At 42.5% G+C, this 17,358-nt stretch overlaps 1 protein-coding gene across 1 annotated transcript; it reads right to left on the reverse strand.

Annotated features, from left to right (window-relative positions):
- Nucleotides 1-1,643: 1,643 nt before the first annotated feature.
- LOC129338192 (vomeronasal type-2 receptor 26-like) lies at nucleotides 1,644-11,513 on the reverse strand. The gene is made up of 4 exons (XM_054992235.1): nucleotides 10,716-11,513; nucleotides 10,189-10,416; nucleotides 6,934-7,060; nucleotides 1,644-2,545 (listed from the first exon to the last, which is right to left on the reverse strand). The coding sequence occupies exons 1-4, from the start codon at nucleotides 11,511-11,513 to the stop codon at nucleotides 1,644-1,646; spliced, it is 2,055 nt and encodes a 684-aa protein (XP_054848210.1).
- Nucleotides 11,514-17,358: the final 5,845 nt, after the last annotated feature.

A 17,358-nucleotide genomic window follows, 5' to 3' on the forward strand; every position in this document is an offset into this window, starting at 1 on the left:
ACTTCACTTTCCTAGGGCAAGGAGTTTTTCTGAAAGGGCTGTAATTAGAATCTTGAACTCTCGCAAAGCTCCGCCACTTCCTAGCAGGTCTTCTGGAATCTCTGGTGAATGGGTGGTGATGACTTGGGAGGCTTGTAGGAAGGCAGATCTTCCAGGGGCTGGGGTGGCATTCAAGGACTAAGCTACTGGTTCAATGGTTCAGGTCTAGAGGGGCTACATTCTCCCCCCCCCTTCCTACCTGTTGTTCCCTGAATAGGACTTCTGGCACAACTGGGGGCCCCTCCATAGCTGCCTTTCCCTGCTGGAAAGGACAGCTTTGATTCTGGGTCAGATTTGCATGACAGACTCCCAAAACTGCTAGCTGCTACATGGTGTTATAGGCTATCTTCATAAAGGTGTCACCTAACAGTTACTTTTCAGTTGTTGCTATGAAGGCTGGATGTATTGAAGACAGTGAAATGTGAAGTTTACCATTTCCCAAAGCTCACCTTTCATCGAGGCCTTCACAGGATGGGCTTTGACAAGAAAGTTAGCAGAAGTTGATACATCTAGTGTAAAAGAGGGGCAGACTAGGTTTAACCCTGTGCTGTATAAAATGGACACATTCATGCTTGCATTTTTGTGTGTGGAAAGCTGGCAGTAAGTGCACAGAAAAACCCTTCATTATCATGTTTTGCATTTTAATAAACTTGGGTAGTAAGGCTATGGAGAGCTCTTGCCTGGAGCTTAGCAAGATAAGACAACAGGTGAAACTTCTTGAGAAATGCATATCTGAACACCATATAAATATGATGTGCGGATGACTCACTGAAGTTACAAATATCATCGGTGTTGAGCAGATTCCATACTTCTACAACAACGGTGAAAAGATCAGAATCTAATCAGCTTAAGCAGCCAAAGAATCTCACCATTTCCCCTCCCTTTCCTTGCAAAAAAACAAGTTTCTAGAACTTATGCTTGCAATGCTAAACTTTGTTTCCAAAGCACTGTGCAAAAGCCTGAAACATACCTTGGAGGAAGGGGAAAGCAGCTATTTAATGCTTTCCTGCTTTTAAAGCAAGTAGGAAAGTATAGTAATGTTACAATGTTGCTATGTTACAATGTTACAACGTTGCTACACTTTCTTACTTTTGAAAAAAAAAAGAGTGTGTCCATACCCCAAAGGAGAAAGGGGAAACTAGCCATTTAGCCCTTTCCTGGTTTTTAAAGTCAGCAGGAAATAAGCAAACTTCTGCAAACATGGGAAACAGAACAGCCAGCAGCTTTTTTCAGCTGATGTGGATTCTCCTCCCATCAGCTGAAAAGTGGTGGGCTTTAAAAGGGGGAAACCTGAAGCTGACACCCCTATTCTGCAGACCTTCTGCTGGCCTGGAAGTGACATTTTTACAAACCACACCAACAGGTTTGGGAACCCAGGAAAATTTGTGAAAGTTCATGGTTCGTGAAACTGTATGAACTTCAAACCACCCGGTTTGTTTTTATTTTGATTCATGTCCATATCTATTCCTTATTCTTCAAATCTGTCAGATATTTGTTTTTGGTTAGAAAATGAGCAGAATGCTGGAATACCCCATCTTACTGTATGTATGTCCAGTATCTCTTATAAAAAGAACAAAGACATATGTTAGGAATCACAGGTGTTATTATTTTTTTCTCCTGATTAGTTCCTCCTTTGTGTTCAGCTCAGGTCTCAACAAAATAATATAGCATTTAGGGGAAAAGATACAGCCAAGTAACCCAGCACTGGAAACCAAGATAGAAAAAATCTCCACGGCTACCATGTATTTCCCTTTGGTACTCAGGTAGGTTGGAACAAAAGATACCCAAACACTGCAAAAGATCAGCATGCTGAAGGTGATGAACTTGGCTTCATTAAAACTGTCAGGCAAATGCCTGGCTAGGAAAGCTACAGTCAAGCTGATGATGGATAGAAGTCCCATGTAACCCAGGCCAATGTAGAACATTAAGACAGACCCCTCATTACATTCTACTATGATCTCCTCAGACAATGATTGTGTGTCATAATCTGGGGATGGTGGTGAGGTTGCCAGCCACACCACACAAATGCCTGCTTGAATGAGGGAGCAAGAAAGAACAATAAAGTTAGTCAGTCTTTTCCCCACCCACTTCCTCATGCTGGACCCTGGTTTAGTGGCCATAAAAGCTACAACCACAGTAATGGTTTTGGCCAACACACAAGAAACAGCCACTGAGAAGATGATGCTGAAAGCTGATTGTCGGAGGAAGCAGGTCACCTCTGTTGGTTGGCCAAGGAATAGCAAAGACGAGAGGAAGCAGAGCAGGAGAGCAATGAGAAGGATGTAGGTGATGTCTCGGTTGTTGGCTTTGACGATGGGGGTGTCTTTGTGTTTAATGAATGTTCCTAACACCATGCTTGTGATCACAGCTAAAGAAACAGCTATGGAAGCCAAACTAATTCCTAAAGCTTCTTCAAAAGACAGGAAGCTCATTCTCTTGGGAATGCATCTATCTTGGTCCTTGGTTGGATATTGATCTCTTGGGCATTTTATACAATCATCCATGTCTGGAAAACAGATGGACAATACCACTTTTTTAAAAAACAATCTCATAGGTGCAACGAGAACAGAAAATTGCAGCCAATAATATATTTAGGTTGAGTAAAGTAACTGGTTTTCTTTAAACCATTCAGAGTAAACAAGGTCCAACTTTTTTGGATCCCACCAACTGCTCAAATCATTTGCTACTGTCCTGTTGATTATGAAGCAATTGGAACCCAGGTTTCTGTCTTCAGTTTGGGAATTACAGCCCTTATTCAAGGTGATAAGAGCACATAAAATGTTATCAAGCTTTCCAGCAACTAGCTTCTTTCTTACCTGCCTGGCTCCAGATTCTGGTCTGCAGTATTGGGCTAAACCAATTTGCTCATGGAGGTTACAGAAGAAATGTGGGAAACCTTATTCATGTCTAATTGCTACTGTTTTTGTTTCTTATGTTCTCCCAATACTCAGCCTAATATCTTGCATCTGTTCTTAAAATCATAGAATCATAGGGTTGGAAGGGATCTCTAGGGTCATCTAGTCCAACCCCATGTACAATGCAGAAAATTCACAACAATTTCCCCTCCACACAACCTCAGTTACCCCTGCTCCATGCCCAGAAGATAGCAAAACACCACCAGGATCTCTAGCCAAACTGGCCTGGGGAAAATTGCTACCTGACCCCAAGGTGGCGATCGGCCTTACCTTGGGCATGTAAGAAGGGGCCACAAGAACTAAGCACTAATGTAACCCTTCCTGCTCTCCCTCTCATGATCTGCCCAGGTTCTCAGAATCAGAATTGCTGTCAGATGGCCATCTAGCCTCTGCTTAAAAACCTTCAAAGAAGGAGAGCCCACCACCTAACTGTCAGGAATTTCTTCCTAATGTTTAGCCAAATACTCTTATGATTTAATTTCAACCTGTTGGTTCTGGTCCGACCTTCTGAGACAGTGGAAATCAAGTTCACACTGTTCTTTATATGATAGCCCTTCAAGTACTCGAAGATGGTTATCATATCACCTCTCAGTCCTTTCCTCTCCAGGCTAAACATACTAAGCTCCTTCGACCTTTCCTTGTAAGATTTTATCTCTAGACCCCTCACCATCTTCATCGCCCTCCTCTTGACACATTTTACCTTGTCTATATTCTTCTGAAATTGTTGTGTCTAAAACTGAACACAATACTCTTGGTGAGGTCTAAGCAGAGCAGAGCAGAGTGTTCCATAATCTGGACACTATGCGTTTGTTGACATAGCTCAAAATTGCATTTGCCTTTTTAGCTACCACATCACACTGCTGACTCATGTTCAGTGTATGGTCTACTAAGACCCCTAGATCCTTTTTGCATATACTACTGCCAAGACAAGTCTCTTCCATCCTATACTTATGCCTTTGATTTTTCTTACCTAAATGCAGAACTTTGCATTTATCTTTGTTGAAATTCATTTTATTTGTTTTAGCCCCGTTTTCCAGCCAGTCAAGATCATCTTGTATCCTGACTCTGTCTTCTACTGTATTTGCTACCCCTCCTAATTTAGTATCATCTATAAATTTAATAAGCATTCCCTCTATTCCTTCATCCAAATCATTTATAAAAATATTGAGCAGAACAGGTCCCAGGACAGATCCCTGTAGCACCCTACTTGTCACTCTTCTCTAAGAGGATGAGGAACCTTTAACAAGCACTCTTTGGGTATGATCTGTCAACCAATTACAGATCCACCTAACAGTAATAGAATCCAAACCACATTTTACAAACTTGTGAACAAGGATATTATGTGGAACCTTATCAAAAGCCTTACTGGTCCAGCAAGGAATTTACTTTCTCAAAAAAAAAAAGATAAGTTTAGTCTGACACGATTTGTTCTTGAGAAACCCATGCTGGCTCTTAAATCACAGCCATCCTTTCTAAATGCTCAAGGACTGACTGTTTGATGATCTGTTCCAAAACTTTTCCAAGTATAGATGTCAAGCTATAGATGTAGTTACCCAGATCCTCCTTTCCCCCCCTTCTTGAAGATGGGGGACAACATTTGTCTACCTCCAATCTTCTGGCACCTCAACTGTTCTTCAACAATTCTTAAAAATAATGGACAGAGGCTCAGAAATTACTTCTGCAAGTTCTTTTAATACCCTTGGATGCAATTCATCTGGCCCTAAGGACTTAACAATGATTATCATTACATTTTATTGTTTTTTGCTATTATTTTAAATTTATTTTATCTATTTGATGATTATGCTGATGAAGAATGGCTTTGAGTTCTAACCCTTGCCTCCAAATAGCACCCAAGGTGAGCATAAAAACCCGTCAGTTTTCCCCCAGTATGATGGTGAGTGAGAAGAACACTTCAGCATCTTTTCTTTCTTCTGCTTGTCCTCCTTCTTAGAGATAACTCAGAAATGATAATTTCTCAAGGCAACCTTCTTTCTTACAAAACCCATTCTCTCTCTCTCTCTCTCTCTCTCTCTCTCTCTCTCACACACACACACACACACACACACACACACCATTTCCCTCCTCAATCAATCTATGAAAAATCCAAGCAAGATGAATGACTGGGTGGGAGCTTGGCTTTGTGACCACCTGGTAACAATGATGGTTGTCCAGGATAATAATAATATAATAATAATAACATTCGATTTATATACCGTCCCTCAGGACAACTTAATGTCCACTCAGAGTGGTTTACAAAGTATGCCATTATTATACCCATAACAAAACACCCTGTGAGGTGGGTGGGGATGAAAGAGCTCCAGAAAACCATGACTACACATAGGCATAAATGGAAAAAAAATGAACAAGCTGTTTGTTGCTCGTTGCCATCCACGAACAACGAACAATGAACAGTAACAAACATGACCCTGTTCACAAACAGGTTGGTTGTTCATGGCCCCTTAAAGATCCCTTTAAACTCTGAGGGCCAAGCTACACATGACGAATGACACTTGAACAGCAAGTGTATTTCTCCCTGTTCACTTGCCCTCCACTCAATCCACTTGCCGTTCAAGTGTCATTCGTCATGTGTAGCTTGGCCCTCAGCCAGCAGGTGGCAGGGGAAATTCCCCCCTGCCGCCTGCCAGCTGAGAGTTTAAAGGGCCCTTTCCTGCCACGTGAAAGGGGCAGGGCCCTTTAAACACCCCACAAACTGACCTTCCCAATGTCCAATACTCACCAAATTTGCAGGGGACATAGTCCTCACTGACCTCCGAAGACCCCCCCAAGTTTCAGAGAGATTGCACCCCAGGAAAGGTATGATCCATGTGCCCCCCCTTTGCTGTCATTTTCTGTTCACAGTGGCAAAAACGGAACTGCCTGTTGGAAGGCAGCTACTTTGAGGGGTTACAAACTGACCTTTCCCAATGTTCAATACCCACCACATTTTCAGGGGACATAGTCCTCACTGTCCTCCAAAGACTCCCCAAGTTTCAGAGAGATTGCACCCCAGGAAAGGCATGATCCATGGGTCATTCCCTGTGTTGCCATTTTCTCTTCACAGTGGCAGAAACAGGACTCTCTGCTGGAAGTACTTTGAAGGGTTAAAGCCAGAAGGAAAGCCAGAAGGAATTCAGACAGAGTTCAGTCCCTGCCATTGCCAGGGGAATTGATTGAAAGGCTCCAGACTGTCTGGCTTGACGAACGGCTAATGAAGCCAACAAACGAGGCTTGCAATGACCACTTATTCGTTTAGAATGGAGCCTCATGAACAGCTTGTTCGCAAACAGACGAACGGGCTGTTCGTGGTTTTTTTTCCGTTCGTAATGCTGTTCGTGCCCATGTCTAGCTGTGACTAGCCCAAGGTCACCCAGCTGGCTTCAAGTGGACTTGGACATCATAAGAACATAGTAAGGACTGATTCTAATAGCTCAAACCCTTACTGTTATACAACGGAGACACTTTGGACACAAAGGAAATATACTCACTGCATACAGTATTGCCAATGAGGCCTCACCATAGATCTATAGAAAGATATTATAATCTTGGCTGCTTCAATTTCAGCCCCTTTCCAGTCATCTGTAAACTTGGTCATTGCACTGCTCACCCTCAGTTCCAGATCAAATATGAACAAATTAAATAGCACCAGCCCCAGTACTGATCCTTGTGCCACCCTATGGCCTGCTTCCTTCAGTTGAGAGAATTGTATATATGTTCCTACTCTCTTTTTCCTGTCATTTAACCAGCACATGGTGTTTTTAAACCCTCAAGGTTTTTTTTAATTAAACAATTATCAAAATCCATTTTTATCCAGTTGCTCATCTTGTTTTGGATCTAAATCTGCTTTGGACTGCATAATATATGATCTTCACAAACAGAGACCTGGAGAAGATTACCATAATGAGGCTTCTTTCAGTTACATAAAATTTGAAAATCCAGTAATCCAAATTAACTCCATATGCTGAGGCATTACATTACTTGCCCTTCTGGTTTGAAATCTTCCCTGCTGGGCAAGGAGCACAATCGTAGCAGCAAAATGTCTCCCCTTCCTTCTTCTTCTTATGATAGCCGGGGTTGCAGGGATCATTACACACAGAGAGAGGTGCCACCTATTAAAAAAAATGAATGGAATTTAAGGTAGGAGACGTGAGGCATCATTGGGCATCTGCTGAGGTGTGAAGATACAAGTGGGTGAAATTGATGATTGTCCTTGACACAATCAGTTTATCGTTCCCCAAGTATAGGACATATTTTACTGTCATTTTATTACTACTTGTGAGCCCATGGCAACAAATTGACTACTCAGCCTAGCGTCTCCTCCCAGAGAAGAGTTTTTTCCATGACTCCCATGGAAATCTAAAAACTTTTAAACAAGGTGCCTCTCGTGGATAAGAGAGACAAATGTGCAGACAGAATGCAGGGAGCTTAGCGAGCCTGACTACCCCAACGGAGTCACACAAAATGAGAAAAGCACCATTTGGCCCAAATGAATACATTTTACAACAAAGAAGAGAAACGCAGCATCCATTTGATTTGTCAATGCCATTCACATGGCCATGGTTAGGTGCGTTTTGGACTATAAAGGACATGTACATACAAATATAAGAATATAGTACTTACCTTGTTCAGTACGAGAGACAAATTCAGTCTCCGGTCCTTTCTGTTCTATACTGACAATCATCAGCATGCAAGATACAGAAATAATTTTTTTTGCAGAAAAGCCATTTATTTGAACAGCAGATTACGGAAACACCAAATACTATATAAGTTCTTTACCTACATTCTAAGTGCTGTTGAGGACTGTGCTGTGAACAGAGGTATGAAGAAAAAAGTAAGCAAGATTGACCGTTGTGCTTGCTACAATCCTCCTCCAATTACAGCACATATTTTTACCATCACTTCTATTGTTATTTGTGATGCAATGACAACAAAAGGATTACGCAGCCTAGCGTCTCTTCCTAGAGAAGAGGTTTTTTTTTTCATTTCTCCTGTGCAAATCTACCAACATTTAAAGAAAGTGACTGTCATAGATGAGAGAGGCAGATGGGCAGATAGAGGTTATGGAATTTATGGATAATGACGAGCCCAACCGAGTCATACTGCCTTGGAAAAGGCACATTTGGCCCAGATGAATACATTTTACAACCGAAAAGGAGCAATCCCTTTGTGTTTATGTGTTTCAACACTTGTGTGTGTATGTGATACTATGATTGCCAGTCCCCCACTGGGGGCAGAGGATCCCCTGTTCCCCCTTCCACCCCCCTCCCCACTTCCTTGGCCAGCGGGGGAAAAGATGGGGGAATGCGCCTTCCGGGGTGCACTCCCAGTTGGAGTAGCACAGTCCCAGGCTTTGCAGTGGGCCAATCTGGGCCTCAAATGGGCCTGATTCAGCCCCAAATGGGCTGAAATTTGCCCACTGCGAAGTGCTGGAAGGGACTTGAAGAGCTCCTGTGTTTCACAGCATGCTGATTTAGGCCCCAAATGGGCCAAAATCAGCCTGCAGCAGAGAGCAGGAGTGCTCCCTGGGGCAGGATGAGGTCCTGCATAATGACATCACTTATGGAAGTGAAGTCATTGTGCAGCCCTGGGAGCACGCAAATACAAAGCATGCACACAAAGTCTATATATAAGGTTATAGGTCTCCCACCTCCCGCTCAGAGAGTGAAGGGACCCAGCAACCCTAGATACTGCATGGGTCTAACATGGGTGGAAATACAGAATTCCTAGCATCCGTTTCACTCCTACTCCAATCTGGATGTATATTCAAGATGCCGGGCAGATATCAGGAACTTTAAGTCTCACCTAATTAGTTTATTTACTTAGCCTGCCTCCTAGTTCTGCTTTGCGGTTACTTTAGAGGTGTGCTTTGCAGTAGTCAAGCTTTTTTTTTTTTTTTTGGTTAAGGAACATTGTTTAGATTCCTGCCTCCAATCTCAGACAACTTGCCAATACTACTGAAGAAACTCCTGCCCAAATGTGCCTCTGAGCAGTTGCTAAGGGAGCAGAGGAGGTCCGCAGGAAGACAGAAAATACCCAGAGGTGGTAGCTGCCAAACCAAGCCAAAATTCTATAGCAAGGCCGGTTCCAGATTTTGGGGAGCCCTGGGCAGAGAATACTCAGGGCCTTCCTATGCTCACCACTAGCCTTCCCTTCCTGCCTTCCCATGCATGTGTTTCCACCTGCCTGAGCACCCTTCCTTTGCCCACTCACAAGCTCTCCCACCACCTGCACTCAAAGTTGCTCACAATGCCTGCACACCCTTTCACCAATGGTGTTGGGTGCTGGGTGCATCTCGCAGTGCCACTGCCATGGGCACCAGGAATCCAGGAATGCTGATGCTCTGTGCACCACCCACAGTCTTCCAGTTTGCAGGATCTGAGCAAGTCTGTTAATGACAGGACATTTTGGAGGCCTTTCATTCATAGGGCTGCTTTAAGTCAGAGGTGACTGAGAACAGAAGTGACAAAGCACTCATGAGCAAGAAGTGTGAGGGTGTGATTGCAAGCATCAGAAAAGATGCAGTAGACCTCAGCCACGGGCCATGGCAGCTGTCCCACCTCACCATGTGTTGACACCAGCCCTGTTCCACAGCTTGTCTACTGTGGGAAGAGGGGGTTGATGGGTAATAAAGAGTCATCCTGCCCCAGTGGTCCAACGGGGCTGCATGTCAATGAGATAATCTTGCAGAAGGAGTGAGTGAGCTGGGCAGAAACTATGAGAGCATGAAAAATATTTCTCAGTATCCCAAATAACTGGAAAATATGCAAGTGGTTTTAAATTTTGTAAAGAATACATATATAGGCTAATGTACAGATATATATCAAGACAGTGTTTGAATGCAGACTGTGGCTTTTCTTCACCATTGAGTCTGATTGAACAATAAAAAGAGCCAGATATCCAGAGCAGTTAGCCGTGTTAGTCTGTAGTAGCAAAATCGAAAAGAGTCCAGTAGCACCTTTAAGACTAACCAACTTTTCTGTAGAATAAGCTTTTGAGAATCACAGTTCTCTTCGTCAGTTCTCTGTCATGCATCTGGTGAATAGAACTGTGATTCTCAAAAGGTTATGCTATAGCAAAGTTGGTTAGTCTTAAAGGTGCAACTGGACTCTTTTCTATAAGGCCCAGATAGGCAAACAACAACAACAGAAATGACAACAAACAAAACAAAAGACAAAAAATGGTCCCTAGGAAGGCAGCTGAAGAATATAGTAGCCTGTAAGAAAACTTAAATAGATACCTGGTTGAAGGTGGTTTGCCACACAACCATATTCTCATGAATGGTAAACTCTTGTCCTACAGGAACATTGGGGTTAACCCTTCCAATTTTCATCCTATGGAAGGACTCATTTGGGAATGTGACCAGGTTCATTATATCAAAGCCACTGCCCATTTCCATTTTATCATTAAAAGACAATCTTTCTCCAGCTGAGTTGTTAAATACAATGGCTTGTAGAAAAATGTGAACCTAGTTGAAAGGGGGAAAATAAGCAATACAATGGACTTTTAAAGCTGAGATATACCAGTGCTACCATTTTCATATCATTTCAAGTACACTCTACCTGATTATAGGTATATTTCATTTGAAGAAGATTGACAGTATACAGTGTATGTTTATTCTCGTCTACCAATTATCAGAACAAAGAAGAAGCCAGAAATGATGCCATCAAATAAAGTGTGTATTACTGGGCCAGATGAGGAAAATTGAAAATTGTCTCATATAACCATATTCAAGAAAACAGAGACAGTTCCTTCAGTAGACTATACCTGCCATGGCTGGACATCTTGAAGTTCTATTCTTTGACCACCATACATCACCCTGTGATGGCCTCTTGATGAGTACAGGGTATGAATAGCATATGCTACGGCATAGACTGCATTGTAGATGCTGTAGCTGTGGCCAGTCATGCACATTTCAAACAATGACCCAGGAAGACTCTCCAGTCTCTCCTCCCCAGTACAGATTTCACTGATGTCCACTGGATTCTGGGGATTTGCGTAGAAACAGTCAAATGCTTGCTCCCAGAAGTCCTTGAGAAAGCCGTTTGCTTGTTCCTGGTGAGGTTCTATGCCTTGAAGAAAGTTTTGGAAGCCCTGAGGCTCATTTGTGGGAATTGAGAAGGAAATGGTCCCATGGAAGAACTGGAAATCCCAGCCTCTCTGAAGGCTCATAAGTGCAAAACTAATTTCAGGAGTCATAATCCACACTTTTCTCAATGATGCATCTTCCTTGTAGCCGGGATTGCCTAAGAATATAAGAGTGGTTGCTATAAGTGTCCTCGAATCTCCATACAAGATAAATGTATTGGCTTTGCTGTTTCTGAAAGGTAAATATATATTTAAAATTGAATCAGTGAGAAAATCCATGTCATTCCAGTTGTATTTGCTTGGAATTTTCTTTATCAAAGCCAAACAAATTCCATTTTGGGAAAGCAGTGTCTCCAGGACCTTTAAGAAATGTTCTCCACTGTCATCATCCACAGCTAAAAGCCCGACCCACTTCCACTGGAAATGGAGAAGTAAATGGATGATCCCCTCATTCAGATGTTCTTCATTTGGGCCCATCAGGTAAAAGGAAGGGGACTGTTTTGCTTCTCTCTGTTCTGCAGCAAATGAGCCACACGTGAGCTAAAAAGAATTGTCCATATATATGAGAAACGTTAGGGCAACTGGTTGAGTGCAAAGTGACTAATTATCATCTGAATATTTTTTGAAGGAAGCTGTAGTTTTGGTATGAGTTAAAACCAAACACAGATCTCATTGATTTTTCTGAAATTGTGAAAAGTTATGGAAATTGCTTGGAGAAAATATATTGTCGTATCACATGAACACATAGAGTTGAGACCACTGGTCTATTGGTCAGGATTATCTCCTCTGATTGTTAGTGGCTCTTTGAGCTTTCAGGATGAGATGTTTCACTTCATTTACTATGTGATCACATTAACTGGAAATGCTGGGGTTTGGAACTGGGAATGTCTGGAAGCACTGTGAACCACTTAGCCTCAGTCCATTCCAAGTATCTGTTCCTTGTTATTCTTCTCACTTGCACTTGGACATTCACATCTCTCCATTTCTCTTAACCCCAGAGTTACTGCCAGAAAATAGATTTTATATTTTGTTCAATCTCTTATTTTAATTGCAGATCTTACCTGTGGTATCTTGTAGAGACTTAGGATATCTGCCATATGGACGGAGGTATCAGAGAACAGGCTGCCAATAATGGCTGTAAGGGTTTTGGGGTCATCACACTCATAGTTAGGAACATATTGGTGCCATTTAAAGAGCAGATCAAAGATGGTACGATAGGTCATCCTCATATCATTGTAGCTGTCATAGATATGGAATCCTAGAGTGATGTTGGGCAAGATTTGGGGATTTTTGTTGACTTCATTTACAGCAAACACCAAGGCCAGGACATGCTGGTGGAACTTTGGAGCCATACTATAAATAGAGATATGGAGACAGTGATATAGACAGATAAGCTTATTGAAAGATGGATCTTTTTATTCTGCATTGGGAGAATAAATGTCAAGGCATTTGACAAGGTTTGCATGTTTGAACATTAAAATATCATGCAGCACAGAGCCTAGCATTTCATTAATCAAATTTTCTGACTGCAATTACATATTATATGATAGGTAAGATTTTCTACTTAATCATGAGCCAAAAGAGAAGTCACCCCTATTGGCATGGTCTAGGCTGTTGCAGAATAATTGAATTGAAAAAAACCCTGCACTAGATAGTGTCAAATGTAGGGATGGGTGGGAAGATTTAAATTCAAATCAGGGTTCTACAGGAATGTTCTTCTTAGTGGATGAAGGTTATAGATGAGCAGCCTTGTTAATCTTCAGTACAGCTGTAAGATTAGACTCCAGTGGCCCTTAGAGTCCAACAAGATTTTCAAGCTGTAAATTTTTGAGAGCCAGAGCTCCAGAAACCAGTCGCAATGGAGATACTTGAGCCCGAACATCCCCAGCAGCTCCTCCTTGTTTCCGAAGAAGGGAGGTATGACTCTCAAAAGCTTTCAATCTGAAAAACGTGTTGAACTCTAAGGTGCCACTAGACTCTCGTCCGGCTGCTTTAATGGATGAAGACAGGGCAGATTTACTGCAAACTGAATATGTAAGTTTTCAAATGAGATCAATCAAAAGGAGAACTGGAATGGAACAGGATTCCACCTTTCTTCTTTAAGCATCCTTTCCCTAGTAGAAACCAATATCAAGCTATCAGATTGAGCCAAGTTCGCAAGAGAAATTTGATTTCTTACTACGGATCCTTATACAGCTCCTCAGCTGGATATCGACTGTAGTCTGTTTCATGCAAATGGTAACCTATCTGAGTAACAATTCCACCAATGAGGAGATCTCCGGGCTGGTACCACTCATGTGGGACAGGGAGAGGATCCTTCATGAGACATTCCGTGGCATCTGCTTTGCTCGAGATGGGAGACAGAAGCAGCAGCAACACCACTGGTTTCAACATCCTTCCCATAGTGAATATCTTCCCTGTGCTTGTTTGCAGCCTCCTACAGCCCTTATCAGGCAACTTGAATGGTGGCTGATTCTAAAAGGAAATGGATTTGTTGAAAGCCTCAGTAAGACAAAATGCTTGCCAGTTCAGACAGAAGATCTTTTGATGACATATCTGGCTTAGAAAGGCAAATTGACATTTAGAGAGTTCCTCCTCCCAGCTGTCAGTCAAAGGCTTTATAAATATTTTCATGCTAATTTCTTTCTAGAGCCTGATAAAAGGCCAAGGGAGTTTTGGAGTACAGATTAAATTACAATTATTTGGACAATACCGGGGGAAATAATTACTGCAGACCCAGCAGCAAAAGGGGAGGGTGAAGGTGAGGCAGAAGTAACAGACATGAAAATACTATATTGGAATTAAGTATTGGTCACAACTTTATTGACTACAGCTGCCAGAGCCTTGACACAATACTGGGAATGGATCCAAGTACTGGCAAACACACCTACTGGTGAGCAAGTAAACGTCTCTCCCAAGCTGCCTGCAAGGGGATATTATGGGATGGCAGTATGTGGGTGTCCACAGGAAGCATGCCACTGCATAGTTCCCCTGCTACCTTGGAGTGAGGGTGTCCTCACAAGCCCCCAACCTGGGTCTTAATCCGAGATCCTGCTTCCCTCCCAAATGGATCCAGCCCAATGCTAATACCACCAAAAATGGCAGCCGAGGAACCCATGTGGCAACCACCAAATCTTGTAAAGCTGCAACCAAACACAAACTTGGTACTAAAGGCCATCTAGGCAAATGCCCTATCCCCAAGCAGTCAGATGGACTCCATATAAGAAAAAGTCTATCTGTTGCAAAAAAAATGTCCAGATGCCAAATCACAAGGTCAACTGATACCACCATTGATATCATTTCTGCTATAAGAGATAAAATGTTTGCAACAACAGCTATCAATGTTAACAATAAGCAGGGCTCATTTTGAGTGGGAACACGCAGGAACACAGTTCGGGCATTTCCCCAAAGAGGTCACATGTCAAGTGGCCCTGCCCACCTGACTCTTGGCCATTTTGGGCCCGTTTCGGTCTGGATTGGGGCCAAAACGGCCTGGATTGGGCCTGTGACAGGTGGTAGATCACTCTTCCACTTAGCAGCGGCCCAATCCTGACCATTTTGGGCCCCTTTTTAGCCATTTTTAGCCCCTTTTGCCATTTTGGGCACAATTTCAGCCCTGAATGGCCAGGATTGGGTCCAAAACAGCCAGGATAAGTGATGTCAGGGGGTGCGGCATATACAAATCAGTTTTGCTAATGACACACTTCCGGTGATGGCAAGGGGTGTGGCATATGCTAATGAGTTATGCTAATGAGTTTCAAGTCATGCATTGGTTGCTTCTGGGCCTCCTTCAAATGAATCCTCCTTCAATGGCCAAAACAACCCTGGACAAGTCTGCACTTGTCTTTTACTGACAAAAAAACCCATCCTAAAATATCACCTAAATGGTTATGGTTGCCTAGCAACCACTGTAAACCTGGGGCATTTTCATATTTATAGGAAGATCTGTCTTGTGCATTCATGGCTCTAGTTTCCAGTAGAGATAGGCACGGACCAGAAAAAAACGAAGCATGCAGTTCATGGTTCATCGCATTTCATGAACCACGGATTTTCAAGAACCTGACCTAGTTCATGAACTAGTTCATTTGGTTCGTGAAAATGTCACATCCAGGCCAGCAAAATGTCACTTCCAGGTCAGCAGATGGTCACTTACAGGCCAATTGAAGGCCACTTCTGGGTCAGTAGAAGGTCTGCAGGAAGTCCATCCCCTGTTGCCTAGGAAACTGATTGATCAGCGCCAGGCTGTCTGCAGTGACAAACCAAAAAATGAACCAAATAAACCAGCCTAAAGTTCGTAATGGTTCATCAGAAATAGGCTCTGATGAACTGCTGGTTCGTGAACCATGAACTGGCCCAGCTCGTGATGAATTTTGGTTCATATTTTGTTTGTTTGTTTTTGTTTGTTTGTTTTCGATTTTTATTCCGCCCTCCCCGCACAGGCAGGCTCAGGGCAGATATTGTCCTTTTGGTTCATGCCCATCTCTAGTCTCCAGATTTAAGAATCCACATGTCATGGCCACTTGGAATTTCTTCACATTCAACATGCTAGTTTCCACAAAACACTGTGTCACAGTCTAGCAACGACAACAACAACTTTTGATTTATATACCACCCTTCAGGACTACTTAATGCCCACTCAGAGAAGTTTACAAAATATGTTGCATTCATGTGGTACTGAAGTTACAATTGCTGAACAGGTGTTGTTCTCAGCTACCAGGTCCTCATTTTTCAGGTATACTTATCAGCGAGGTTTTCCAACCATAAAAGTGTCCTTTACAAAAAGAACAAAGATGGATATTACAATCACGGTTGTTGCTATTTTTTTCCTGCTTATTAATACTTCTTTTCTGTTCAGCTCAGGTTTCAATACAATAATATAGCACTTAGGGGAAAAAATACAGATGAGTAAACCAGTGCTGGACACCAGTATAGAAAAGACCTCCACAGCTACCATGTATTTTCCTTTGGTGCTCAAGTAGGTTGGAACAAAAGGTAGCCAAACACTGCAAAAGATCAGCATGCTGAAGGTGATGAACTTGGCCTCATTAAAACTGTCAGGCAACTTCCTGGCTAGGAAAGCTACAGTCAGGCAGATAATGGAGAGAAATCCAATAAAAGCCAGTCCAATGTAGAACATGAGGGCAGACCCTTCGTTACATTCTGCTATGATCTCTTCTGTCACTGACTGTGTGTCGTAATCTGGGAATGGTGGTGAGGTTGCCAGCCACACCACACAAATACTTGCTTGAATGAGGGAGCAGGACAGGACAATGGAATTACTCAGTATTTTCCCCACCCACTTCCTCATACTGGTCCCTGGTCTGGTGGCCATGAAAGCTCCAACCACAGTGATGGTTTTGGCCAACACACAAGAAACAGCCACTGAGAAAATGATGCTGAATGTAGATTGTCGGAGGAAGCAGGTCACCTTTGTTGGTTGGCCAAGGAACAACAAAGACGATAGGAAGCAGAGTAGGAGAGTGATGAGAAGGATGTAGGTGATGTCTTGGTTGTTGGCTTTGATGATGGGGGTGTCTTTGTGTTTAAGGAAAATTCCTAACACTACAGTTGTGATCAGAGCTAAAGAAATGGCCATGGAAGCCAAACTAATTCCTAAACGTTCTTCAAAAGACAGGAAGGTTATTGTCTTGGGAATGCATCCATCTTGGTCCTCGGTTGGATATTCATCATTTTGGCATTTGCTGCAGTCATACCTATCATGCAGCACACAGCCTAGTATTTCACTATCTGAACTGAAGAAGGTGAATCCACCTTCTTTCTTTGAGCATCCTTTTCCTGATATAAATTACTCAAGCTATAGAATCATGCCAAGTTCACAAATGAAACAATAATTACTTACAATGGATCTTTATACAACTCCTCTGCTGGATATTGTCTGAAGTCTATTTCATGCACATGGTAAGTCATCTGAGTAACAATTCCACCAACAAGGAGATCTCCTGGCTGGTACCACTCATGTGGAACAGGGAGAGGATCCTTCGCGAGACACTTGGTGGCATCTGCTTTGCATGACATTGGAGGCAGAAGCAATATCAGCATCACTTGTTTCAACATCCTGCCAGCAAAGCACATCTTTCCTGTGCCTGTTTATAGCCTCACACAGCCTTTATCAGGCTACTTTGAATGGTAACTAGTCTAAAAAGAAATGGAAAAGCCTCAGTAACACAAAATGCATGCCAGTTCAGAGCGAAAATCTTCTGATAAAATGTCTGGCTTAAAAGGACAAAATGTGCAGAATCAAAAAGCTATTCAGAGAATTTGTCCTCCCTTATGTAAATAACTCAGTGGCTTTATTCCTATT

The sequence above is a fragment of the Eublepharis macularius genome, chromosome 12, assembly GCF_028583425.1.
Source record: "Eublepharis macularius isolate TG4126 chromosome 12, MPM_Emac_v1.0, whole genome shotgun sequence".
NCBI lineage: Eukaryota > Metazoa > Chordata > Lepidosauria > Squamata > Eublepharidae > Eublepharis > Eublepharis macularius.